This window comes from Antedon mediterranea, chromosome 4 (assembly GCF_964355755.1).
Source record: "Antedon mediterranea chromosome 4, ecAntMedi1.1, whole genome shotgun sequence".
Classification (NCBI taxonomy): Eukaryota; Metazoa; Echinodermata; class Crinoidea; order Comatulida; family Antedonidae; genus Antedon; species Antedon mediterranea.
In genome coordinates, this window is record NC_092673.1 from 35722994 (window position 1) to 35750596 (window position 27603).

Below are 27603 nucleotides of genomic sequence, written 5' to 3' on the forward strand. Positions count from 1 at the left end.
CATGGTACACTCGCTCGACCGACTTGCAAACCGGTATAGTCTACGTGCATGAGCGATTTATCGTCAAAGAGCAAAAGCAAAGGCCAAGTAGTCAATTCGTCACTTGGACTATTTTATTTAAAATTGCATTTCAAACATACCATATCTTTCCTTCGTCTTCTTCGTTTTTAACGGCTAAAAGGACGTCGTCTGTTGCATGCTCACTGGTTCTTTTGCAACTAAGAAGCATACCGTATTGATTACGTAATATGCTAGTGTTCTTATGTAAAGAATTTGTGACGTAGTACTCTAATAAGCAACTGTATTTATTTCAAAATAAAACATTGTATTGTATAAACAGAGAGAAACGGAATTAAGCTGTCTAGGATGTGACGTAACGACGTGGCGCAACGCAACTAGGTTGGCCAATAATCACTTCAAATGATCCGTGTCATTATTGGTCAAATTGCTTGCGTTGAGCTTAAGCTTGGTTCCCACTAGGGACGCAACGCAAGGACGTAACGCAACGTAAGTGATTTGACCAATCACAAGCGATGGATTATTCCAACAGTAGCTTGTCATTGATCAATTCACTTGCGTTGCGCGTACGTCCGGCTTTGCGTAGCGAGCTAGTGGGAGCCGCCGGCCACGCTTTAGGCCTACGTCCTTGCCTTGCGCGTACGTCATTGCGTTGCATATCTTGTGGGAACCACGCTTCACACTGTCGGCGTCACTATATTTTATGTCACACAATTATATTTATAATAATATTATCTGTAATTAGCACCGTCCTTGTCGTCAATAAATAATAACATCGTTGTCACCATCGGCGTTTACTATCGATGTCTTTCCTGTATCGTCGTCACTGTCATCATACCACACATGACCATTCTTCATTTTTATTACGTCATTGTCATGGACAATTATAATTCTTACGGGTTTTACTATTTTTCTTGCTTGGCAATATCAACTAATAAATATATTTACAAATGTGTTTTTGAGTATAAATGTTTCTGAAAGTGAATAATGCTGGATGAATTATCAAACAAAGTAACTGCCTCTACGTGTTATCTTTGAGTCGTCTATAGTTTCGACAAATACGCTTATATGCGTAGATGGCGCACTCGGTCTCCGACCACATTGTTTCAAAGGTTTTGAAGATCTCGTCTGAAGAAAATGATTATAAATCCTTGTACTTTCCTCAAAAAATCGATCCATGTTTTGTAAATTATTGATAAACGAACATTCATCATCATCATCATCATCGCTACAATCAATATTATCGCTTACAGAGGCATTACGTAATACTATGTTTTTGGAAAATTCTTCTTGATTTGTATTTCTGGATTTATGGTGATCTTGCTCATCAGTTAGTGACCGGTCTATTTCTTGTTCAAGTATATCTTGTAGAATGTTATTATCACGACGTTCGTCGATACCTCGTCGTCGCCTCGACATCTTTCGGCTGCTGGCAATTGGTTCTAACTGCACGTTATTGTTCATATTGTTGTTATGGTTTCGACACTTTGCAGGAGATATAATCGGTGAATCGGTACCGCTAACTGATGTGTATCTATTAATGTTGCTAAGATAACGTAAGTCTCTTTGTTGCCTGCTGGCTTTACTACATCGACACGTCAGAAGTCTTCTAAACGCGTTCCGGAACGCTTTGTTCGAATAAGCGTATATGAAAGGATTTAAGAAACTGTTGCAATATCCAAGCCACACACACGTTTGGAACACAGTCACAGACACACATGACGCACAAATTTTACCTGAAGAAAAAAAACCCAGTAATCATGTTATTAATAATGACAAAACAACGTATTTTTCAGCGGTTACCTAACACATTTAATAGTGTGCTTGTTACTTGTTTGGATATTTATTTTGTTATGATAGTTTAAATGTATTTAAGGGTAAAGTTGTTAAATCTCTATAATGTTCCAATCTTTGTTTATGTTATTGTTGCTTATTTGAATGTATTATTATAGTTTATTATGTTTTTAGATTCAACATGTTAGTGGCGGTTTGATCGTTGTTGGTTGTCAACTGAATAAAATAAAACAGTACTGTAGTAGTCAGATATAACCTGCACTTAGGAAGGTCTACACTATCAAACTAGTTTGCCAAAAAAGTGCGATGTGCCCAAATATTGTAGTGATATTCCCAAATACGATAGTGATATGACATCATCATGTCCGTATATGGGCAAATCACATTTGTTAAAGTTTGATAGTGTAGACAGAGCGTTTAGTAGTGTTACCCGAAGGCCCTACAATATCTTCCTGTCTGTTTTACTTTATCGTTTAGTAGTGTTACCCGAAGGCCCTACAATATCTTCCTGTCTGTTTTACTTTATCGTTTAGTAGTGTTATCCGAAGGCCCTACAATATCTTCCTGTCTGTTTTACTTTATCGTTTAGTAGTGTTACCCGAAGGCCCTACAATATCTTCCTGTCTGTTTTACTTTATCGTTTAGTAGTGTTACCCGAAGGCCCTACAATATCTTCCTGTCTGTTTTACTTTATCGTTTAGTAGTGTTACCCGAAGGCTCTACAATATCTTCCTGTCTGTTTTACTTTATCGTTTAGTAGTGTTACCCGAAGGCCCTACAATATCTTCCTGTCTGTTTTACTTTATCGTTTAGTAGTGTTACCCGAAGGCCCTACAATATCTTCCTGTCTGTTTTACTTTATCGTTTAGTAGTGTTACCCGAAGGCTCTACAATATCTTCCTGTCTGTTTTACTTTATCGTTTAGTAGTGTTACCCGAAGGCTCTACAATATCTTCCTGTCTGTTTTACTTTATCGTTTAGTAGTGTTACCCGAAGGCCTTACAATATCTTCCTGTCTGTTTTACTTTATCGTTTAGTAGTGTTACCCGAAGGCCCTACAATATCTTCCTGTCTGTTTTACTTTATCGTTTAGTAGTGTTATCCGAAGGCCCTACAATATCTTCCTGTCTGTTTTACTTTATCGTTTAGTAGTGTTACCCGAAGGCCCTACAATATCTTCCTGTCTGTTTTACTTTATCGTTTAGTAGTGTTACCCGAAGGCCCTACAATATCTTCCTGTCTGTTTTACTTTATCGTTTAGTAGTGTTACCCGAAGGCCCTAAAATATCTTCCTGTCTGTTTTACTTTATCGTTTAGTAGTGTTACCCGAAGGCCCTACAATATCTTCCTGTCTGTTTTACTTTATCGTTTAGTAGTGTTATCCGAAGGCCCTACAATATCTTCCTGTCTGTTTTACTTTATCGTTTAGTAGTGTTACCCGAAGGCCCTACAATATCTTCCTGTCTGTTTTACTTTATCGTTTAGTAGTGTTACCCGAAGGCCCTACAATATCTTCCTGTCTGTTTTACTTTATCGTTTAGTAGTGTTACCCGAAGGCCCTACAATATCTTCCTGTCTGTTTTACTTTATCGTTTAGTAGTGTTACCCGAAGGCCCTACAATATCTTCCTGTCTGTTTTACTTTATCGTTTAGTAGTGTTACCCGAAGGCCCTACAATATCTTCCTGTCTGTTTTACTTTATCGTTTAGTAGTGTTACCCGAAGGCCCTACAATATCTTCCTGTCTGTTTTACTTTATCGTTTAGTAGTGTTACCCGAAGGCCCTACAATATCTTCCTGTCTGTTTTACTTTATCGTTTAGTAGTGTTACCCGAAGGCCCTACAATATCTTCCTGTCTGTTTTACTTTATCGTTTAGTAGTGTTACCCGAAGGCCCTACAATATCTTCCTGTCTGTTTTACTTTATCGTTTAGTAGTGTTATCCGAAGGCCCTACAATATCTTCCTGTCTGTTTTACTTTATCGTTTAGTAGTGTTACCCGAAGGCCCTACAATATCTTCCTGTCTGTTTTACTTTATCGTTTAGTAGTGTTACCCGAAGGCCCTACAATATCTTCCTGTCTGTTTTACTTTATCGTTTAGTAGTGTTACCCGAAGGCCCTACAATATCTTCCTGTCTGTTTTACTTTATCGTTTAGTAGTGTTACCCGAAGGCCCTACAATATCTTCCTGTCTGTTTTACTTTATCGTTTAGTAGTGTTATCCGAAGGCCCTACAATATCTTCCTGTCTGTTTTACTTTATCGTTTAGTAGTGTTACCCGAAGGCCCTACAATATCTTCCTGTCTGTTTTACTTTATCGTTTAGTAGTGTTACCCGAAGGCCCTACAATATCTTCCTGTCTGTTTTACTTTATCGTTTAGTAGTGTTACCCGAAGGCCCTACAATATCTTCCTGTCTGTTTTACTTTATCGTTTAGTAGTGTTACCCGAAGGCCCTACAATATCTTCCTGTCTGTTTTACTTTATCGTTTAGTAGTGTTACCCGAAGGCCCTACAATATCTTCCTGTCTGTTTTACTTTATCGTTTAGTAGTGTTACCCGAAGGCCCTACAATATCTTCCTGTCTGTTTTACTTTATCGTTTAGTAGTGTTACCCGAAGGCCCTACAATATCTTCCTGTCTGTTTTACTTTATCGTTTAGTAGTGTTACCCGAAGGCCCTACAATATCTTCCTGTCTGTTTTACTTTATCGTTTAGTAGTGTTACCCGAAGGCCCTACAATATCTTCCTGTCTGTTTTACTTTATCGTTTAGTAGTGTTACCCGAAGGCCCTACAATATCTTCCTGTCTGTTTTACTTTATCGTTTAGTAGTGTTACCCGAAGGCCCTACAATATCTTCCTGTCTGTTTTACTTTATCGTTTAGTAGTGTTACCCGAAGGCCCTACAATATCTTCCTGTCTGTTTTACTTTATCGTTTAGTAGTGTTACCCGAAGGCCCTACAATATCTTCCTGTCTGTTTTACTTTATCGTTTAGTAGTGTTACCCGAAGGCCCTACAATATCTTCCTGTCTGTTTTACTTTATCGTTTAGTAGTGTTACCCGAAGGCCCTACAATATCTTCCTGTCTGTTTTACTTTATCGTTTAGTAGTGTTACCCGAAGGCCCTACAATATCTTCCTGTCTGTTTTACTTTATCGTTTAGTAGTGTTACCCGAAGGCCCTACAATATCTTCCTGTCTGTTTTACTTTATCGTTTAGTAGTGTTACCCGAAGGCCCTACAATATCTTCCTGTCTGTTTTACTTTATCGTTTAGTAGTGTTACCCGAAGGCCCTACAATATCTTCCTGTCTGTTTTACTTTATCGTTTAGTAGTGTTACCCGAAGGCCCTACAATATCTTCCTGTCTGTTTTACTTTATCGTTTAGTAGTGTTACCCGAAGGCCCTACAATATCTTCCTGTCTGTTTTACTTTATCGTTTAGTAGTGTTACCCGAAGGCCCTACAATATCTTCCTGTCTGTTTTACTTTATCGTTTAGTAGTGTTACCCGAAGGCCCTACAATATCTTCCTGTCTGTTTTACTTTATCGTTTAGTAGTGTTACCCGAAGGCCCTACAATATCTTCCTGTCTGTTTTACTTTATCGTTTAGTAGTGTTACCCGAAGGCCCTACAATATCTTCCTGTCTGTTTTACTTTATCGTTTAGTAGTGTTACCCGAAGGCCCTACAATATCTTCCTGTCTGTTTTACTTTATCGTTTAGTAGTGTTACCCGAAGGCCCTACAATATCTTCCTGTCTGTTTTACTTTATCGTTTAGTAGTGTTACCCGAAGGCCCTACAATATCTTCCTGTCTGTTTTACTTTATCGTTTAGTAGTGTTATCCGAAGGCCCTACAATATCTTCCTGTCTGTTTTACTTTATCGTTTAGTAGTGTTACCCGAAGGCCCTACAATATCTTCCTGTCTGTTTTACTTTATCGTTTAGTAGTGTTACCCGAAGGCCCTACAATATCTTCCTGTCTGTTTTACTTTATCGTTTAGTAGTGTTACCCGAAAGCCCTACAATATCTTCTTGTCTGTTTTACTTTATCGTTTAGTAGTGTTACCCGAAGGCCCTACAATATCTTCCTGTCTGTTTTACTTTATCGTTTAGTAGTGTTACCCGAAGGCCCTACAATATCTTCCTGTCTGTTTTACTTAGAATCTAGAATTTTGCTTATTTTATTTATCACCGACATAATTGTCATTTTTTCCAGTAATTTGACTTTTGATTTAATAAAAAAATAACCTGTTATTAGTACAGTATAGTATACTGACTTTTACGAGAACCCGATTTCCTCATACAATCCCCATTGAGTATTATAATAACAAAGAATGATTATATTAACGCGTACATAGACATTCCATTCACAGGACGCGGTCGATGACGTGATAAAATTTGATTATTTTTTTTTAAATTGACATAAGATATTGCACTTTAATGATGTTTGACAACATTACAAATTAATTACAGTATTAACACAGATAAACTTCGAAACATTATTGTCAAACATTAATTGATATTTATATGTATTTAAAAATTGATTAGAGATTGAAATAAAAAAAAAAACTTACTAAAAGGAAAGACAAAGAAAAACGGGAACCAGCAGACTATGAAACCACCGATAACAAGTCCAAGCGTCTTTGCTGCCCTCTTTTGACGGTTAAACGTTGCAACTTTTTGAGAGAAACTTAACTTAGCTGCTGCCTTGTGATTGGCTGAAATACTGACATGAATCCTTAAAGTAACGGTGTTAGCGCCCTCACTAGTAATCACTGAAGTTTTGTAGCCAGCTTTGAGTCCTTCATTTTGTATAGCGACTTCACGGTAAATCCGATAGTATATTATAAGGACGATGACTAGCGGTATGTAAAACGAACAAGATGTTGAAAATAGGACATAGTCGACGGAATCGGACATAGGACATTGGTTAGGATCGTCTAGCGTTGGCCTCCAACCAAACAAAGGCCCGCTTGCCACGGCGAACGAACACATCCAACTAATTCCAATCGTGAATAACGCTTTCTTTTTTGTCATTATTAAATGATGCTTCAACGGGATTGTTACACCAATGTATCGGTCTATACCAATACAACATAATCCATATATAGAAGCAGTACAACATAATACATCTGTGGCCGCCCATATTAAACAGAAGTTTTCACCAAACACCCATTGTCCCATTATTTGGTAACTTCCGGCGAAAGGTATGACAATTACGCCAAGGAGCAAGTCTGCCACGGCGAGGTTGACAATGAAATAACTAGTTACGGTTCGCAACGATTTATCTGTTGTAACAGCTAACAAAATCAGAATATTACCAATCACAATCAATACATTTACTGATAACAACCCGACTATCTTGCAAATCATACCTGCGTCCACTTCATAAAAGGTCGAATTTGGAGCGGTCGTCGAGTTCAGCGGCTTAACCATCATGACAGGAGGAAAAGGAATTCCGAAGAAGGCGAATCGACATTTAAAAAAGTTAACACTGTGACGTCGGTCGACCCGGACATTTCTGAAAAACAAGCAATTAAATTGCAATGTTACAATTCTTAGGACCCAGTAAATTAATTAAATATTGCAACGACACACTCGTTAAGTGCAATCATTAATGAGTTATTTGAACTATGAACTCCACCACGGCCATAACAAAGTTTAGATTTAAAATACTTTCTTTTGAATTTTGACGTCATACTAAATTCCAGTACTACAACTACACTGCTTCTGGTGGCAGGGTTTTAGTCAAAACGTTTGGTTCCCACGAGGACGCAAGTTGACCAATGACAGGCAACAGTTTGAATAATCCATTGCTTGTGATTGGTCAAATCATTTACGTTGCGCTGATACGTCTTTGAGTTATGTCCAATCGTGACCCAATCATAACCAACACTATGCGTTACTTCTATCGGTCCTAAAGTGTGGTTCCAACTACAGACGTAACGCAAGGACGTACGCGCAACGCAAGTAGTTGACAATGACAGTTCGAATAATCCATCGCTTTTGTCATTGGTAAAATCACTTACGTTACGCTTACGTCATTGCGTTTCGTCATAGTGGGAACCAAGTATACCATCGTGCTTGCGAAATTTAAAGAGTTTCTTCTCTGTTTGCTTTCGGCCAGCAGTAAAATAAATCACTTACTCATCGTAAACTTACATAATTTCGCTAGTTTGTTTGTCATGTTTGTTATTTTAAACCACGTTAGTTGTTAGCATATCTTGTAAATTCAAGAAGTTGAAATAGGGGCCTGAATACTTTTGATGGGGTCGAAGATTACAGCTATAACTTTCCTTTTGTTTTACATTTTAGTTTTTTATAGGCCTATCTTTTGTATGTTTTTGCTATGCATTTTATTTGCGAAATAAAGTTTTATATAAAGTTGATATTAGGTCTATTATAGCGATTATTATATTCTGCTTACCTTTATTACTGTATTATGCTCAAACGACGACATAATAATTCTTCGAACGTAATAATATTTACAGGTGTTTTGAGGTTTTTAAATATTAAAAGAAATACACATTTTAACGATTTTATCTCTCATGACACTGAGAAATGTAACCGGAAAGTTCCGATTTGATGTTACGCAGATGTAAAGTTACGCGCTTACGTCACACGGTATTATTTATAGTTGTACAACAGCGGTTCTCTGCTAGCGGAACGTTTGCGTAACAATATAGTTTAACTTACAGCCATAAATTGAAATTATGTTTCTGAAATACAGACTACTTATTTAAAATTAGAATTGCCGTAATCGCCATTGTTGCAATAATGCTCAAATGAGGTAAGAAAATGAGATAATTTGGTTATTATAACAGGGTTTAAATAGCCTCAAGGTACACGCGATATTAGCAATAATATATTCAAACTACTTACGAAGAATTACCCGAATCAGTTACTAACAACAATAATACCCAAAAGAATAACTACAATGATGAGAAATAGTAAACAACCTAGACAAGATTTTCAGTAGGCCTAGCTAACTATACTGATAATGTCTATAAACTAGGTTTATTGCAAATAGCTTGATTTCGCGATCATTGCACAATGCATGATGGGAAGGGTTTTGGAGCAAACGTCACGTCGCGTACGTACAAACAACAAATCACGTTCGTACGCGCCGTGACGTTTGCTCCCAAACCCTTCTTCCCACCATGCGCGCAAATGACGTGAGTTATCCTGTTATTTAATTGTCTATGTCCTTATATAGTCTATTTTCCCATGTAAAAAATGCACGTATACAGTTGCCTTAAGTTAAGTTCTGTCTACACTATCAAACTGTATGACAACAAAAATGTGCCCATATATGGACATGATGTCATATCACTACCATATTTGGCCACATCGCACGTTATTCAGCGCTACAACGCGCTTGTTAATCAGAAACATTTCGTACCCAAATCAAAATATTGATTTTGTTTTTGTTTCTTTAAAATTCATTAAAAAAACTACAATAAGAATATTTTAATGTTTATGAAATAAACAGTAATTTAAAAATACGCCAGAGGCTGATTTATGGATCTTCATTTGATCGTTTATAACACATTAATCCTGAATTTATTGGCGCGAATTAAACGCGCTGAACAATTGCTATTTCAGATATTTTTTTTCTGACGTAAAAAATTGCGCAACCAATAAGAACTCCGGAGGAATATTCGTTTCGCGCGAATTATATCCACCACCAGAGTGGGGATAACAGTTTAGACCTATACGCGCGTATTGAACACACTGACGCGCGAATTGAAAGCATTAACTAATTGTAATCATGTTTTCCATTTTTTTCTGACGTCAGAAATGCGCAACCAATGAAAACTCCGGAGGAATGTTTGTTTCCCGCGAACATATTATCCACCAATGGATAACAGACTTTAGACCTATTCACGCGTATTGAAAGCATTGACTATTTGTTATTAAGATAACTTTTCCAATTTTTCTGACGTGAAAAATTGCGCAACCAATCAGAACACCGAAGGAATGTTCGTTTCGCGCGAAAATGTCAAACTTAAAGTCGATTTTCGACTAGGCGAATTTGTTTGCGCGAATCAAAAGCGTCAGCTTATACGCTTGTGTATTCAGTTTTCCGTCTTATAAATACCCCTCTACGCATGCGTATCAGTTGACGCGAATTGAATGCGTTAACATAACATATAAATTACACCTCTTCAAAGTATAAAGATGTGAAATTCTATATGTGGAATCATATAGGCCTATTATATATATATTTAAATGGTACGCTGTTGGTGTGATGGAAATAAAGATACAATATGGCCAGCATTCTAGTTCAGTTCAATTTATGTAAAGGAAATCATGAACACAATTCACATTGAAGGTATTGTTATCTTTATAGATCAATTTTTTTCATTCAGTTCAAGCATGTACAATACGACCTTGATATTTTTTGTGATGGTTTCATTCATAACTACAAAATATAGTCGATACAAATTGAATATTGAATTTCATTTTTGTAACGCGCCTTGAGCACTCTTGAGTGGTATGTGCGCTATATAAATACTTAGTCAAATGGCCGAGCGGTTAAGGCAGGGGCGCCGTTTACCGTACTAAAGAGCCAACAACTCGATGATGGTTTGAAGTCGACTCGCTCCTAGTTCTGGTGGTGGAACAAGTCTTCTCGGATAAGGACTATAAACCGTAGGTCCAGTGTACAACACAGTTTTAACCTGTTTGCACTTTAAAGAGAAGAGCAGAGTAGGTGGTTATGCCTACCCCGGTGAACTGGTTCACAAAATAGCCCACCTATCTGATAGGACAGTGATCAATTTACTATTGGTAATCGTTGGCCACATTGCCAAAGACATAAAAAAAACATAAAAATATTATTTATTATTATTGTTAAAAAGTGGAAAATTATCGATGACCTTGTTTATATTCAAACCGGTATGTATTTTGAGGTCAGATTCAGTTAACTACCTTGATGTCATTGACGTATATTGGATGATAACAGTAAAATCAAATCTGATGAAATTGTTACACACTCCTCTCAATAAACTTGAATTCACAATTATGTTTTGTGGCTCGTATAGACGAATCATCCGACGCGAACATTATTGTGAATATGCTGTATTTAATCTTTGTAATTATATTGACACAAGATATTGCACATTAAGAAAATTTTATGAATTATTGACACAACATTGATGCAATCATAACGCGGAGCAGATAATCTACGGAACATTACCCGAACGTAGCGACACACATCTAACATTATTCTATCTTAGTGCGTTTCTAAAGCCTACGAAGGAATTATCAACACATCAACGACGAATCTGTTAACAAATTTAAATAATTGCATTCTTCTTTACAGATTAATTGCGTTGAAATTTGAAAGCAACTTTTCATCATCAATGGTGTCTGCTGTGGAATTAGCAAATACATCACTATACATAACTGTAAATGTGAGTGGCGTATATACAATTACGTCTTCGTAAGCTATAACCATAACATTGACAATAACGGGGCATTAACATCTTATCTAGTTAAGTTAATAACGGGGCATTAACGTCTTATCTAGTTAAGTTAATTTTATTTTACAAGGCACTATCCTAACAACTGAAATGTAAACGTCACTTTCAAGCTTGGTTCTCACTAGGACTCAACGCAAAGATGTAGACGCAACGTAAGTGAGTTGACCAATCACAAGAGATGGATTATTCGACTGTTATTTTGTCATTGGTTAACACGCTCGCGTTTATGTCCTTGCGTTGCGTCCTAGTGAGAACCAAGCTTTAGTGTCGTCAGGCTGCAGAACTAGATTATTACGTGTTGCGTTCTAGTGGGAACCAAGCTTTAGTGTCGTCAGGCTGCAGAACTAGATTATTACGTGTTGCGTTCTAGTGGGAACCAAGCTTTAGTGTCGTCAGGCTGCAGAACTAGATTAGATTCGACATAATGCTGTGTATAAATTGATTTTTATATGAAACAGGTCATTTTATCTATATTAACAATAATATCTAAATTCTATTACGAGGAGATTAATAACAAACTTGTATAAAGACATTTCTTTTTCTCTGTGCTACTGTTTTTTCAAAACATAATTAAAACATCCAGTCTGCTTGTACGCGCGCCTTTGCAGAGAAGAAATTCGACTAGAAAGCTTTTCTCAAATACTTAAAGATCTTCTTAAGTATTTCAATTTATACTCAGATTAATTTTCAAGAGATCGAATAAACTGATTATAATGACTACGTAGGCGCAACGCATGGGTTCACATTACGTGTGGTGCGCTTACGTCATTGCGTTGCCTCTCGCGCAAGGACGTAGACGAAACGCAAGTCAGTTGACCAATAACAAGCGACAGTTCGAATAATCCATCGCTTGTGATGCATTATGCGAACTGTCGTTTTTTTTTGTGGGTGTATTAATTAAATTATTGGTCAACTCGATTGCGTTGCGTTTACGTCCTTGCGTTGCGTCTACGTCCTTGCGTTGCGTTTACATCATTGCGTTGCGTTTACGTCCTTGCGTTGAGTTCTTGTGGAAACAGAGCTAGCTTTAACGTCCACTATGCGTTATTTCGTCATTCGTGTGTTAGCTTTCAATTCATTGTTTTATAACCTTATTATTGTATAAGTTGTCGATAAATCCTTTTAACATATTTAGAAAGTAGGTTACTATCTTAAGAACATGATTAATGTAAAATTGATTTCCTAAAACATTGATACAATAAAGTGTGTCTAAGTGCCTAAAGCAAATACGTATGGCATGTATAGTCCAAGCCGGTAAGAAATGTATACAAATAATGTACTTACGATCAAACACCGTACGTTAAACCAAAAACAACTCCGTTGGACTAAAGATATGCTAAATTTAAGTAAAACCATAAGTATGTACCCTAATATCTTGAGTAGGTATACTAAGTATTCATCTTAGTGTTCACTTATTAAGCTTAAGTATACACCACACTTACGAGTCGTGAGACGATGCCTCTGTGGACAGCAATATACATATAATGGACCGTCCTATTCAGGGCGGGCCTAGTGCATCAAAGATACTAACATATTGTAGTGGCCATTAAAGATGCATTGCGTGGTTGCTATAGGTATTTTATTTCATATACGTTCGCTGTAAAGGCCGGTGCACACCAAACGCGAAGCCGCGAATTTCGCGTTAAAAAGTGACGCACGCGGCAGGCGACGGACGCTTCCAGTGTGAACGTACAAGCGAACAGTGTACGATAGTCGAATTTCAACTTCAACGCGTTGAAAACGACAGCAGCGAAGGCTTCGCACGCGAATTTTCAAAAGTTGAACCTTGGTCAACTTTTTGAGGCGTCGCGAGCGCGGTTTGCGTTCGTCAACCAATCAGAAGTCAGGAATATCTCTCATCGACGACACCGACGGCAAAAAAATGCTGGCTGACGAGCGAGGTCTTTATGGAAATACTTACCCTTCTTGTCTTTACGATAAGTGAAGTAAGTTATACACAGACAGAAACATAAGGATTAATGCATGAAGACAATAATTTCAGACAAACATCTGTGTAGAAGAATGCCAGAAAAACTAGGCCTAAAACGCGTCAGAGATCAATTTGTAAAGTGAGTTGGCAAGCCTATTTCTAGCCTAGGCTAGGCCTAGCTAGGCCTACCTAGGTTTAGGCAATACTAGGGCCTAGCTAGGCCTACCTAGCCTAGGCTACATATACCCTAGTAGGCTAGGCCATGCCAAGTAGTACTTATAGGCCTACATAATACTTACTAATCCCTACTAGTCTACTATGTGCTAGGCCAGGCCTAGCCTAGGTTAAGCCTACTACTAAATATGAGTACAGTATCTAGCCTACTTATTATTATTAATTAATATTTATAGGCCTAATATTTAGTTGATTTAGTGTTGTAAGGCTAGGATAGGCCTAGTAGTAGTAATATTAATACATAAATACTGTTGTTTTTTTTAGGTCAATTAGATGAACATTGATAAATGGGATCCTTCAGGCTATTACCAGCGTTACAAACTCCACCAATGACCAAGCTAGTAGTTTAAGCGGCCAGTATTATTATTGCCATGGAATTAAGAGCAATTGCTCCTCAAAAACGTGGACTGGCAATTATGAGGCTGATACAGGTTTGTATAGACTTTTTTCAAATGGGTATGTCAGTTGGTGACATACATTGGCCAGAAAAAAATGATTTGAGCAATATGCCTTACTATAGCAATTTTTTAATACTTGTTTCATTTTTTTTTTAATAGAAAATGGAAGAGATTAAGGAGGAGTTGGACTGTAACTAGTATTTATTAAGTGGTTATAGAAGGAAAGCTGAACTGAATGTCTTTTTTTAGCAATAGAGAACACATGGAAATATATGTATATGTTTTGTTATACTCCAATACTAAAAAAATAGTCAAATTGGCTGCCAGCTAATGGAATGTTTTTCATTTTATAAGTGAAAACATAAGTTTTGTTGGGTTTTTTCTATGTAAGTGATTAACTTTGTTAAAACTACAAAATGGCATATTCAAATTTGATTTTAATCATCTTCATTTTTCATGATTCTATGGGACAATACATCTTTAAGTTTAGTGTCATTTTTTGGAAAAGATATATTGTCTTCCTGAAAATATAATTTAAAACATTTTCGTTGTGTGTAATACAGTATAACACTTTAGGGTTAGTTATTCACTTTTAACAATAATAATATTCAATTTTCATTTTTTTTGGGATGATACATTTTAAATTTATTATTTTGATATTATTTTGCAAAAGTATTCAGGAGTAGTAAAAAAGAAAATCTGGTTGATATTTAATGATACCTTTAAAAACAATGATTCACTATTTCAATAAGTGTATTTATGTGAAAAAAAAGTCATAAGATAATAAATACAGTGTAAATATGAGTTTGGGATATTTATTACATTTAATCAAATGAGAATAAAACTGTATGTTTTGTCATGAATAATATAATATTTAATAATAATTAGAAAATAAATGTGAAAACTTTACATTAATATATAGGCATATAGTTTATATTTTTAAAGTGACAAACCCATGAAGCAGGGGTGGCGCCAGGATCTTCCCGACGCGGGGGCTACATTCCCCGACGAGGGGGCTATGCGAGCGAAGCGAGCATCACAAGGCTGGGGGCCAGGGGGGCCGCCAAGGGCCCCCGGTGGGGGTCCAGGGGGAGAAGCCCCCGGAAGCAACGCGTTCTAGCGTCATTTGAGGTCATTTTAATCAGATTTAGGGTAGCCATTTTTTCCATTTTTTATAATGCATAAATAAAATACTGCGTGCAAAAAAACGATGCGCGATGACTGTTTCAATCCATATTTTTCAATTTAAAAAATAAAAGTTCAAAGAAAATTTAGAAAAATAGAGTTGGAGGTCTTGGAAATTGGACTTATTATACTTCAAAACATGAAACAAAATATATAAGTCCCTATCATGGTTGTGACTGAGCTAAGAAATGTTTGAAAAATAGAGATGTTAGGTCCCGGAAAATGCACTTCTTGTACTTCGAAATATGACCAGCTTTATTGTTGGGGCTGAGCTAAGAAAATGTTTAAAACTAGAGCTGCAGGTCTTCAAAAAATTGAATTTCATACTTTGGAAACATCAGACCCAGAGGCTTAAAAAACGCAAGCGTAGACCTTTTTCAGTCGGGGAAATAAGTTTATTCCTCCAAAGTGTATGCCTGCGTACCATCTGGACTTCCGGGTGGTGAGAAATTCATGACATACAGTACAGGACATTGAAAATGTAATAACTTAGCTATAATAAGATGTTGGCTAAGCGAAAATGGCATGTTTTTTTGTTTAGTAATGGATGAAATATTTATTTTAGGTGCCCCACGGTACAGAAGGTTACTTTTAAATTAAAAAATTGGTGAACATACGAACAATTAACATAATTCGTTTTTGCTGTAGTGTAGCGTACGTCGACACAGTACACGACGTAACCGTCGGTAAACTTCGCCTGGAAAATAACTACAGTACACATTTTGGTCCCTGGATGGAACATGATATCACGACCCAACGTTGAACGATTCGTACAAAGGGATACCGCCAGACAAGTGCGTACCGACCCAACGTTGAACGATTCGTACAAAGGGATACCGCCAGACAAGTGCGTACCTATAGCTATTGTTTAGTAGTAAGTTAGATCGCTGGCAATAATGAATGCATATAAATTGCATAATAGCACTCTGACGTACTCTCAATGTCAATGAAACGTCGCGGTTTTCTAGGCGCTGAAGCTACCAAGTGAACGCGAACGCTTTTTACTGTATATTATATTCCCCGACAAAAAGTACCCGTGTTCCCTTCGGTAACCGTCGGTAAACTTCGCCTGGAAAATAACTACATTACACATTTTGGTCCCTGGATGGAACATGATATCACGCGTCTCGACCCAACGGTGAACGATTCGTACAAAGGGATACCGCCAAACAAGTGCGTACTAGCTATTGTTTAGTAGTTAGATCTCTGGCAATAATGAATGCATAAAAGTGCATAATAGCCCTCTGACGTACTCTCACGGTCAATGGAACGTCGTGGTTTTCTAGGCGCTGAAGCTATATGAAGTGAACGCGAACGTTTTTTACTGTATATTATATTCCCCGACAAAAAGTACCTGTGTTCCCCGACGGGGGGGCTAGGCTCCCCGACGAGGGGGCTAGAGCCCCCGTAGCCCCCCCTGCTGGCGCCACCACTGCCATGAAGATTCCCAGTTCGTGTTTATATGAAATGTTTTATATGGTTATAATAACCTCTGTTGAAAGATATTTGTAACACCACTAATAAATACAGTCAGCAGATCACATGTACGTGTAATCAACATGCAATAAATGCTTTAATTCTTGTAACTGTATTGATATTGGATACATCTTCTTCTGTCCTTGTTATATATACATACAATCATGCATATTTCAGGCTTTGGAAAAGGATAACATTTTCCCACCAAAACCAAACACTGTGATTGGTGTAACCAGGGAAGAGTTAAATTACATTTTAATTTAACTCTTCTCTGGTTAAACTTACATAGGAAATACTTCAGAGTCATCTTCTCTGATTATTTTAAATGTAGCATTGTATTATTGGCCAACCCACTATCTCCTAGGCCTAGCAATCGCGACGAATCAGCACATCGTGACGCGTTTAGTGGGAACCGACAAGAAAAACTAATAGACGCATGACAATTCAACTTTCAAAGCGATCCGTCGAATGACGCGTGACGCATGACGCTTCGCGGCTTCGCGTTCGGTGTGCACAGGCCTTAAACTGAGATCCCGACGCGCACGCGCACCCTCATATCGGCGCCATCGTTTGGAGACGGCGTGCACCCGAACGATCATGGAACGAAAATCACTTGCAATACAAGAAGATGTGCTGGAGATTTCTGCTGGAAATGTAACATTTGCAGCTACAACTCCACTTGTACAGCATACGGTGGCTAAGCCCACCAAAAAGGCCAGGAAGGCGGGGTCTAGCTGTACTATTACTAGGCCTCCTAAAGAAGGTAATACGCATAGCAACAGCGATGCCGTTGCTATCGCCGGGCAATCATGCACTAACGTGCTGCAGCCTAATCAACAGGTCGGAGTAGGCCTGAACTATGAGGCTAGGGTTGAAAACCTTGAGCGGTTGGTTGAGCAGCAGGTTAAAGAGACGAAGGCTGCTCAACAAATAAATGAGTCAACGCACGACCTTTTATCTCAGTTGATGACACAAATGTCATCACAATGTCACAACAATGAATATGATGACATTGACAGTAGCTCGGTGGTTAGCCTCACGAGTAACATTTACGATAGGCATCATCAGTACGAACGTGATGTGTCTGACCTGGAGGAGGGGGAAGTAACAGGTACACAACTATCCAAGAAGGATGAAAATCCTGAGCGGCCAGCCACTAATAGTAATAGTAAGGTCAAAGGCCCCCTTCCTCCGGGTTTTGCAGCAAGATTTGCTGTTTCTAACGAATTGGCACCAGCAGTCAGCCAAGAGTTGGCTGACACGCTAACATACTTATTGCACTCGCATATGAGTGAGAGTGTAATGACCGAGCTGATCAAAAGCTATCCTATACCGGAAAATCTAGAGGCCCTAATGGTGCCAAAGGTCAATCCAACTATTTGGGATTCCATTACACCAAGGGCACGGTCTAACGATCTAAAATTTCAAAAGGTACAAAAACCTTTGATAAAGGGAATTACCGCCCTTGCAAAATTAGTTGATGGAAATGAGTCATCGGAGATAGCACAGGACACAATCGGCCTACTTGCCAATGCGAACTTCGAGTTACTTGCACTTCGTAAGGAGATGTTGAAACCGGAAATAAATGCCAAATATACTCATTTATGTAAACCCAGCATTAAGCCTACAGAGTATTTATTTGGTGACCTGAGTACTACAGTTAAAAAACTGGATGAGGAAAGGAAGGCTACGGCAGGCTTATTTAATTTTAAGTCGTACCAACCAAAGACCAGGTCCAACAACTACAGATACCAGCCATACAATAGAAATGGCAAACCTTTTTTAGGTCAAACCCGGCGACACAAATGGTCAACAAACAACTACAACCAGACCAAATTTTATCAGGGGAAAAAGGACCTAAAACAACAGCCGAAGAGGTATGAGTCGATTGATAATATAAGTATTTCTCCTAACAATAAGGTTAACAAACATAATAACCTTGACATAGTAGGAGGTCGACTCAGGTCATATATACATAAAAATATACTTCGGATCCATACATCCTAAATGCGGTTTCAGGATATAAAATAGAGTTTGATAAAGCCATACCCTACCACCTAAAAGGAAAAATACCTCATCCATACAAACTCAGCAGCATAGATATGGAGGCTATTGATGATCAAATAGTTAAATTGATATCAAAAGGGGTGGTCAAACCAGCCATGTTTGAACATGACCAGTTTGTATCAAATATTTTTACAAGGCCAAAGAAAGATGGAGGGTTCAGAATGATATTAGACCTCTCTAAATTAAATGAATATGTGACATACAAACATTTCAAAATGGAAATGTTTGGAAATGCATTGACACTAATTTCACCAGGTGTATATATGACGTCAGTCGACCTCAAAGATGCATATTTTACTGTACCCATAGCAGAGTCGGACACTAAATATTTAAAATTTGTTTGGAAAGACAACCTGTATAAGTTTGTCGCATTGCCTAATGGGCTTAGCTCAGGGCCTAGACTTTTCACGAAATTATTGAAGCCCCCAATTGCGTTTTTGCGCAGCAGAGGGCATATTCTGTTGGTTTACATTGATGACATTTTGTGTATAAACCAGTCAGAAGACTTGGCCGGCGGTACCGCCAGGGAAACTAGTGAACTTCTAGCCTCATTGGGTTTTATCATTAATAGAGAAAAATCAGTAATGAATCCTACGCAGATCATAACTTTCTTGGGATTTGAAATAAATTCTATAAGTATGACGGTTTCCCTTCCATATCACAAGAAGGAGGAAATTAGAGTTCAAAGTAAACACATACTTACATTAAGTCATACTACCATTAGGAAAGTTGCGCAATTTTTAGGCAAAATTATAGCAACACTACCTGCTGTAGAGTATGGAAAGCTTCATTATAGGGCACTAGAGAAGGAGAAAATACTAGCTCTAAAACTAAATAAAGGCCATTACGATAGGCCTATTAGTATTTCCGTCAATGGACGGGACGATATTCTTTGGTGGCAAAATAATGTCAAAGACGCATATAAATTGATATATCATGGGTACCCCGACCTAACAATTGAGACAGACGCTAGTGGTCTAGGCTGGGGTGCCACTGATGGACATACCCACACTGGGGGAAGGTGGATAAACAAAGACCTAGACATTGCATATGCTACAGGGGCACTAAATATTAATTACTTAGAATTGCTGGCTGCTTTTTTCGGCCTTAAAGCATTGTCCCGTGAGAGAAAAGCTAAGCACATAAGGTTGAAGGTTGATAATACCACGGCAGTAGCTTACATAAACAACATGGGCGGCGCAAAATCAATTGCGTGCAATAAAATTTCAAAAGCCATCTGGTCTTGGTGCATTGAGAACAATTTTTTGGATAAGTGCAGAATACATCCCAGGTAGAGATAATATAATAGCTGATGCAAAGTCTCGTCAGTTTAAAGATGAGACAGAATGGATGCTTAACAAAGAATTGTTTATAAAAATCACTAAAACATTCGGCGAACTAGATATAGACCTATTCGCTTCTAGGCAAAATGCACAGCTTCCGAAATATATATCATGGAAACCGGACCCAGATTCAATTGGTATCGACGCATTTCTACAAAATTGGTCCTCTGCCAAGCTCTATGCTTTTCCGCCGTTCTGCCTTATAGGTAGATGTTTGCAAAAAATATTGACAGATAATGCCATAGTTATCATGGTGGTCCCAAACTGGCCAACACAGTATTGGTATCCTAAATTACTATCAATGATGGTTGGGGAACCACTGAGGTTTAAGAATACCAAACATGCCTTAACATTACATGGTTCAGATGATTGTCATCCTCTTTATAACAGACTTAACCTTTTTGCCTGCAGGCTATCAGGGCGGAACTCTACAACAAAGGAATAAGCAATACTGCAGCAGACGTCATTCTGCAATCCTGGAGACGGTCAACGTGGAAGCAATATAACTCACAGCTAACAAAATTTATAGACTTTTGTGAAATCAGAGGAATCACATGGCAACAGCTAAACACCGGTCACGTCCTCGATTTCTTGATAAAGCTGAAGGACGAGGGCTTAGGCTACAGTACTATCAGTACGGCGAAAAGCGCAATTGTAAACTTTCTCGAAATCTTAGATATAAACATGAAGGAGTCTATTGAACTGAAACGATTTATGAAAGGGTTATTCAATTTTAACCCACCGACTCCAAAATATGCACAAATTTGGGATGTTCGCTTAGTTACAGACTATCTGAGGCGAACAATTAACGACGATACATTATCGCTTAAAGAATTTACCATAAAAGTAGCATTGTTATTAGCATTATTGTCCTCAAGTAGGCTTCAAACCTTATATAATTTCAAATTTTCAAATATGAATATCGAGAATGAAGCAATCACCTTTTACATTTGTACATTACTAAAAACTAGCAGACCAAACAATACAGGTCAACTGGTGGTTTTCCACAAAAGTGAAGACCCTGCCCTATGTCCGGTCAGAACAATTCTAAAGTACAGGGAAAAAACTAATAATTTAAAGGAAAATAAGGACAGATTTTTTATATGTCATAAGAAACCGTATGCCGAGGCATCAAAAGACACAATTGCTCGATGGATAAGGACAGGTTTATCAGAAGCAGGAGTAGATACAACAAAATTTAAAGCCCATTCGGTCCGAGCGGCTGCATCTTCATCAGCAAAATTAAGGAATGTCCCGGTTGACTTAATAATGAAAACAGCTGGGTGGAGAAACGAACATACACTAAACAGATATTATAATAAGCCTATAAAATTTGTAGAAAATCCGTCATTTCAACAGGCACTGTTGAGAAAAGTTGATTCATCAACTCATTAATATTGGTTGTGTTTGTTGTTGGCTACTACAAATAGCCCCTGTTTGCATTTTGAACCAGTTTAATATTGTTGTTTAGTTTTCTAATTGATGTTTTTAGGGTGAGAATCCTAAAACGTTGGACTATTGATTATAAGCAAAATAAATGCTTTATTATTAATACAACACGATAGTTGTCATATTTAAGTTGCCCGTTAGGGCAAACATCCTTATGAATGAATGTAGACTTTTGGAAATAAAGTTGTTTTATTGAAACTAACATTTCCGTCAATTATTTGGTTTACAGTTCAAACATGTTTCCAGAGTTGGCTTTAAACATCTCAGTTTACAGCGAACGTATATGAAATAAAATAGGAAGATTAAACGAGACTTACCTGTAAGTTGAAGTTTGATCACTATTTTATGAATATGTGAGTGAGGTGTAAACTGCCCGCCTCAACCCACCCCAAGTAAAACAATTATTATTATAGAACAATGCAGGTTATCATATATATACTTATCGCTGCAAATTATTACTCTGGACATGTTTGATTTAAAGTATGAGGGTGCGCGTGCGCGTCGGGATCTCAGTTTACACCTCACTCACATATTCATAAAATAGTGATCAAACTTCAACTTACAGGTAAGTCTCGTTTAATCTTCCTATTTTTAGTGATTGCACCAGTTAATTTCTGTACATTGGTTTTCACCGGATTGGAATGTTTATTTAACCCGTGTATACATACGTTGCCTACCAAAATAATAGAGATAGACACTCACTCTAAGTTGCTCCAAGTATTTTTAGTTTCCTGTTTTTCTTTGTAGATTTCCAAATAATTGTTTGTTGTTATAATAATAATAAAATAAGATTTTATATTCCAAAAATTCCAACGTAGAGATCAAAGGCGGTCACGTGAAATGTAAGAAAACAATACACTGTAAAGTTATAGTGTAAGTGTAGAGTTTAAAGTTTCAAAGAAGTTTAAAGTGCACAGACGCATTTTATGTACACTAAACCTACGGCTTATAGTCCTTTTCCGAGAATACTCATTCTACCAAAATAACCATGGAGAGCATCGAACCCTCGTCGATGATTAGCTACGGTTCCACGTTCTTAACCGCTCGGCCACCTAACTCAAAATGTATCCTATATTTTATATAATATTCTGAAGATACACTATAATTTATATATATACAGTATATATATTATTATTACAAATTTAAATTTAAATCGTTATAATTTTCATAAATGTAAATCATAAGAAGAATCAAATTTGAAATTGTCAGAAGTGATATGTCCAAATATGGTAGTGATATGACATCATCATGCCCGGACCATATATGGGCACATCACATTTGTTTTTCATACAAAAGTAATAAGTTTGATTGTGTAGACAGAGCTTTATAATTGGAATTAAACAGCAGAATATTTGCTATTGACAAACATTAACTTGTTGTTTGAACACAGAATGGGTTTGCTACGTTTAAATCGACAGAAAACAAGGCCCTGTCGAACTTAAGTTCACTGATGTTGTTGACAAGTTGGAATATAGCCATGGAAATAAAGTTGAGTTGCTACCAGACTGTAGACTCATGTTAACTCCAGTTACTAACAAAGCACAACGGATCAGCCCAACAATAATCTTGTAATAATATAAATAAAATGTTTCTTTGTTGTTGTTGACAAGTTGTACCATAGCAGTCATGATAATAAAGTTAACTGCTCAAGTTAACGCCAGGAAGTCCAACAATACCCATCCCATAACAGTAGCCTTGTAATAATAAAATAAAATAGAATATTTCTTTGTTGTTAAGTTTGAACATAGAAGTCAGGTAAATCCAACTAAACCCATCCCCTAACAATAGCCTTGTATTTAATAGATCTCGTGAATATTATGGAAGAGACAAAAAATAGTTAGATTTTAATATTACGAAAACCATAACAATTATTTTTACTTTCTTTTGTTAAAGATTGTAAAACGCATAGTCACGGTTCATAGTTGCCAATAGAACAGTGCAACATCAGAATTAAAGGCAAAGTAGTCGGGTATTTACCCTTTTAAAATTAACCAACCTCTACAAACATTTAAAAAAGAGAACGACCGTTGAACGGTATATCGTTTACATATCCATACTCTATTTTAATTATACAAACGTTGATAGTTAATTAAGATATTTTCTAGAAATTGAAACGTGAAATGTTTCAGTGAATACGATATTTAATATTGTTTGATGCAGCAGCAGCAACCATGACACCTTGTGGCATACTTGTCATGTAGTAAATTAACGTACTATATCATAAAATCAATATTGAGATTTTAGTACACTATAGAATGCATTTAGAAGATAGTTTACGAGTAAGGACTAGGAACACAGCAGTAGTCATAATGAAGCAGTTCTAGTTTCAACTATGATCTCTGCTGGAGAATATCTCGCTTCCTTTCCTCATGCACATAGGCATATTTTGTGAGGGGTACTAATAAAGCTTAAGCTCTGTCTACACTATCAAACTAGTTTGACAACATATATGGTAATGATATGCCCAAATATGGTAGTGTTTTATGATGACAAATTAGTAATAATTATCTTCATCTTGTTAATATTTATTCATTCGTTTCATTTAATACAGCAACACAAACTACATCATGATGTGAGTGGACAGCAATTTGAATCTAAAGCTTGACCCATTGGACGCGACGCAAATAATTGACCAATCACGACACGATGGATCACAACTGTCAACTCACTTGCGCGTATTTCATTGCGTTACGTCCAATGGAGTCAAGCTTAAAGCGTGGTTCCCACTACCGACGCAACACAAGGACGTAACGCAACGCAAGTGAATTGACCAATCACAAGCGATGGCTTATTCGCTTGTCATTGGTTAAAACGCTTGCGTTGCGTTTACGTCCTTGCGTTACGTTCTAGTGGGAACCAAGCTTAAGAGGAAACATCAGTGCAATCATCCACCATCATTAATTCATTGTCACCCTCCTACATTGGTTCAAGACCATCATTAATTCATTGTCACCCTCCTACATTGGTTCAAGACCCATCATTGCAAATCGGTAGGCCTACCCTTCTCATATTCTGACGAGTGAGCGGTAACGAAAGTTATAAACAATGCTTAATGTTATTTCACCTAATTTATTATGAAGGAAATTATAATGTTGGCATTTATGGCATTTATAAAACAAGCCGACAATAAGTCCCAGGAGCCCATGCGACCTGCAAAAGTTACTTCACAATGTTCAGTGAATATACTAGGTACATTATAGGCCTACGTAGGCCTTGTCTACACTATCAAACTACATGTGACAAAAAAGTGTGGTAGTGATATGTTTAAATATGGTAGTGATATGACATCATCATGTCCATGGGCACATCACATTTTTTTGTCACACAAAGTTTGATAGTGTAGGCTTTATGAATAATATAACTGCCTATGTTGATCGAAGGAATCTGTTGTATCACCGTAGTCTATTGTATCATTATTTATCTGTTGTAAATCACACACCAAAAAATGAAAATGAAGAAATAACCAACCAATTAGAAAGATTCTTGTCAACGCCTATCAAAATATTCTATCACGATTGTTTCCAATTGATATTTCGACGTTCAATAACGATTAATAATAATAATGCGAATCATTTTAATCTAAAATAATACGGTGATGATATTATGTGTTTTCGTTTGTCACTTTTGATCGATTGATTGATTTACAATTACAAATTCAGAGCATATAGCTTACAATATGTACAAAAAACATGGAAATACAGTACATTATACAAAATATGACTGCATTCAATATTCGAGCAGAGAATCACAAGTGAAACGCTACGAAAACCTGTATTCATAGACCATGAACCTAACCATGCGTAATACATGGGCGGCTGTATTACGAGTTTGCCTATGATACAGGCAAAATATTGCCATAATGTGTGGAGATATATAGAATTGATAATCGGGTCATTAGACAAAATTTTAAATATTCTTGTAGAGGGCTGAGCTACATGCTGAATTGTGCCTATGACCAAAAAAAGCATTTTGAAATAAAAATATTTCAAATTTCAGATTAAAGCAAATTAAATGATAGACGGAGGCGGAGAGATGATTTACAATTGGTTTTCTTAATCTTCGACATTTACGTTTGGTATGTGATTTTGTTGTGATGATGGTGTAGGTTACAATATTAATTGGGTGTTCCTGTCGTATCAATTTTTTAATTACATTCTTGTATGTCTTTGACATGAGCCGACTACATCTTATTTGAAATACGAATACATAGTTTTATATCATTCCCCCTGGTCCCGAACTCAATGCAATTTATCAGAAATTGTCACGCATACGTACAACGTGACCGTTTTTTGTGCAACAAACCGTATCACACAAACCGCGTATCACGCAAACCGCGTATCACGCAAACCGCATAGTCGATTACTTTTTACGAGAAACGCGTATTAGCGTCAATTAGTAGACCTACAAAATCACCAGTCATCGGGATTGCAAAGTGTTGTTTTCTTAAAGAAAGACAAATAATACCCTTAAATTAACAGTGTCTATTTACTTATTTGAATTTCACACTAAATTACCTTGATCAAAGACCACAAGGATACGTACCACGAAAGAAGTGGCTAAACCTAAGTGACGTTACGGGTACAGGCCTATATGGTCACAGTAGTGTCATTTACACAATTCAAAATGAAAACACATAGGCCTAACCTTAAGGAATAGTTCGTTATCATCTTTATAAATCATATTACATTAATATCAGCAAGCAGGTTACGTAGGCCTAAGCAAAATCTACAACATTTGCACATTGAGAACCAAAGACCTACTAACCATGGCCCTGGGATAGACAGACAGACAGATAGATACAGTAAGTCAATTTCTATCCTAACCAACCGAAAGATGTTTCTAAAATAATATTAATAAAGATAATTACCTGTTCATTAAGTACGTCCTTCAATCGACAGGACATAGTCCAAGTCTACGTACCTATCGACGTATTTTGTAGGTAGGCTGTTTATGACCGTGGTTCAAATGAATCAGATCGCAGCGGATACTGATCGATTGTTGATCTTTGTAAAAAGCAGCAATCCTCAAAAGAGCAAAGCGAATCAATGGGAAAGAAAAGAACAAACTATATCACGTGAAAACAAACAAAACAAAACAGTAACGCCCTCACGGACCGGCGCCGCATTTGTGAATCTTTTGCGAACTGCTGCTGGTCTGCTCTGCATGCGGCTCAAGATCGGTAATGACGTAATCGAAAGAAGAGGAGAAATAAATGGAGTACATCATTAGTACGGTGCAATCATTTGATATATAAAAGGGAATACCTTTACAAAATACAACAAAATTGATAAGATAGACCAATTAACCATGATAAATTCATCTGGTTTGAAGTATAATTAACCAAACGTCACTAAAAGTATTTATACCAATTGTTTATGTTTTTGTTTTTTTTGTTCAACAAAAAAAGTAATAATTTTCCAGTTTGATTGCATTCTATGTCTATAACAATATACGATAGTAAAATTACGGAAAAAATGAATAATAACATTAATTGGTATAAAACATAGACAAATTCAATCTAGCAGTATCGGAATGCCACTGTCAAAAACGAGTATATTTACATATAAATACAGCACTACTATCATATTATTATGTACACGTGAATTCCTGGCCCCGAACATCTTAATATCAGTTACGGCAAACCTTCGGTGAAGTACTTGCTCACACCGTGTTAGATAATTCCACACTTTATAAAATAGTAATTACGGAAGTTAATGATCATATTAATGACCTATCCAAATCAGTCAGACAGCTGTTCATACAATGTTTATCTGCCAATGTCATTAGCGAATGAAATGATCATGAATGATAATGATTTTCTGCTTAAATGTTCTTTGCTTCGAATTTTTATACCATTTTAACTAGAGATAATGGTTGTAATATTCTTTTACATAATATTGTTATTAATATTGATTGATCAATCAATCAATCGAACAAATGTGTACAGCCCAACACAGACAACGACGTCTGCCAACGACTCTTCTTCGGGAGAAAATTAAACATGTTTAAAGTTCCGAACCTAAAAACTACGCCCGACGCTGTCGCAAGATGGCTAGTCTCGTCGGGATTCAACTCAGACAGGACCGACGAGTTAAGACGTTCCGTCGGACCTCGTCGTACGACGCTGTCTGGGTTGGCCTTTATGATAATGACGATGAAGAAGAATGTGACGACAATGATGATAATGACGACCCATGATTTGAAGGAAGTACCGGTA

General features: G+C 37.1%; 2 protein-coding genes and 1 long non-coding RNA gene across 3 annotated transcripts; 2 read left to right on the plus strand and 1 right to left on the minus strand.

The window, feature by feature from the left end:
• LOC140047436 (alpha-1A adrenergic receptor-like) lies at positions 1-26439 on the minus strand. The gene is made up of 3 exons (XM_072092470.1): positions 26254-26439; positions 6391-7337; positions 1-1754 (listed from the first exon to the last, which is right to left on the minus strand). Exons 1-3 carry the CDS (start codon positions 26259-26261, stop codon positions 1021-1023), a joined length of 1689 nt encoding a protein of 562 aa, XP_071948571.1. The 5' UTR covers positions 26262-26439; the 3' UTR covers positions 1-1020.
• On the plus strand, positions 13164-14281 carry LOC140047443 (uncharacterized). The gene is made up of 3 exons (XR_011844952.1): positions 13164-13373; positions 13733-13899; positions 14026-14281. It is a non-coding gene; the product is annotated as an uncharacterized lncRNA (long non-coding RNA).
• Positions 17711-21571, plus strand: LOC140047441 (uncharacterized). Its single transcript, XM_072092475.1, has 2 exons — positions 17711-18404; positions 20349-21571. Exons 1-2 carry the CDS (start codon positions 18333-18335, stop codon positions 21330-21332), a joined length of 1056 nt encoding a protein of 351 aa, XP_071948576.1. The 5' UTR covers positions 17711-18332; the 3' UTR covers positions 21333-21571.
• Positions 26440-27603: the final 1164 nt, after the last annotated feature.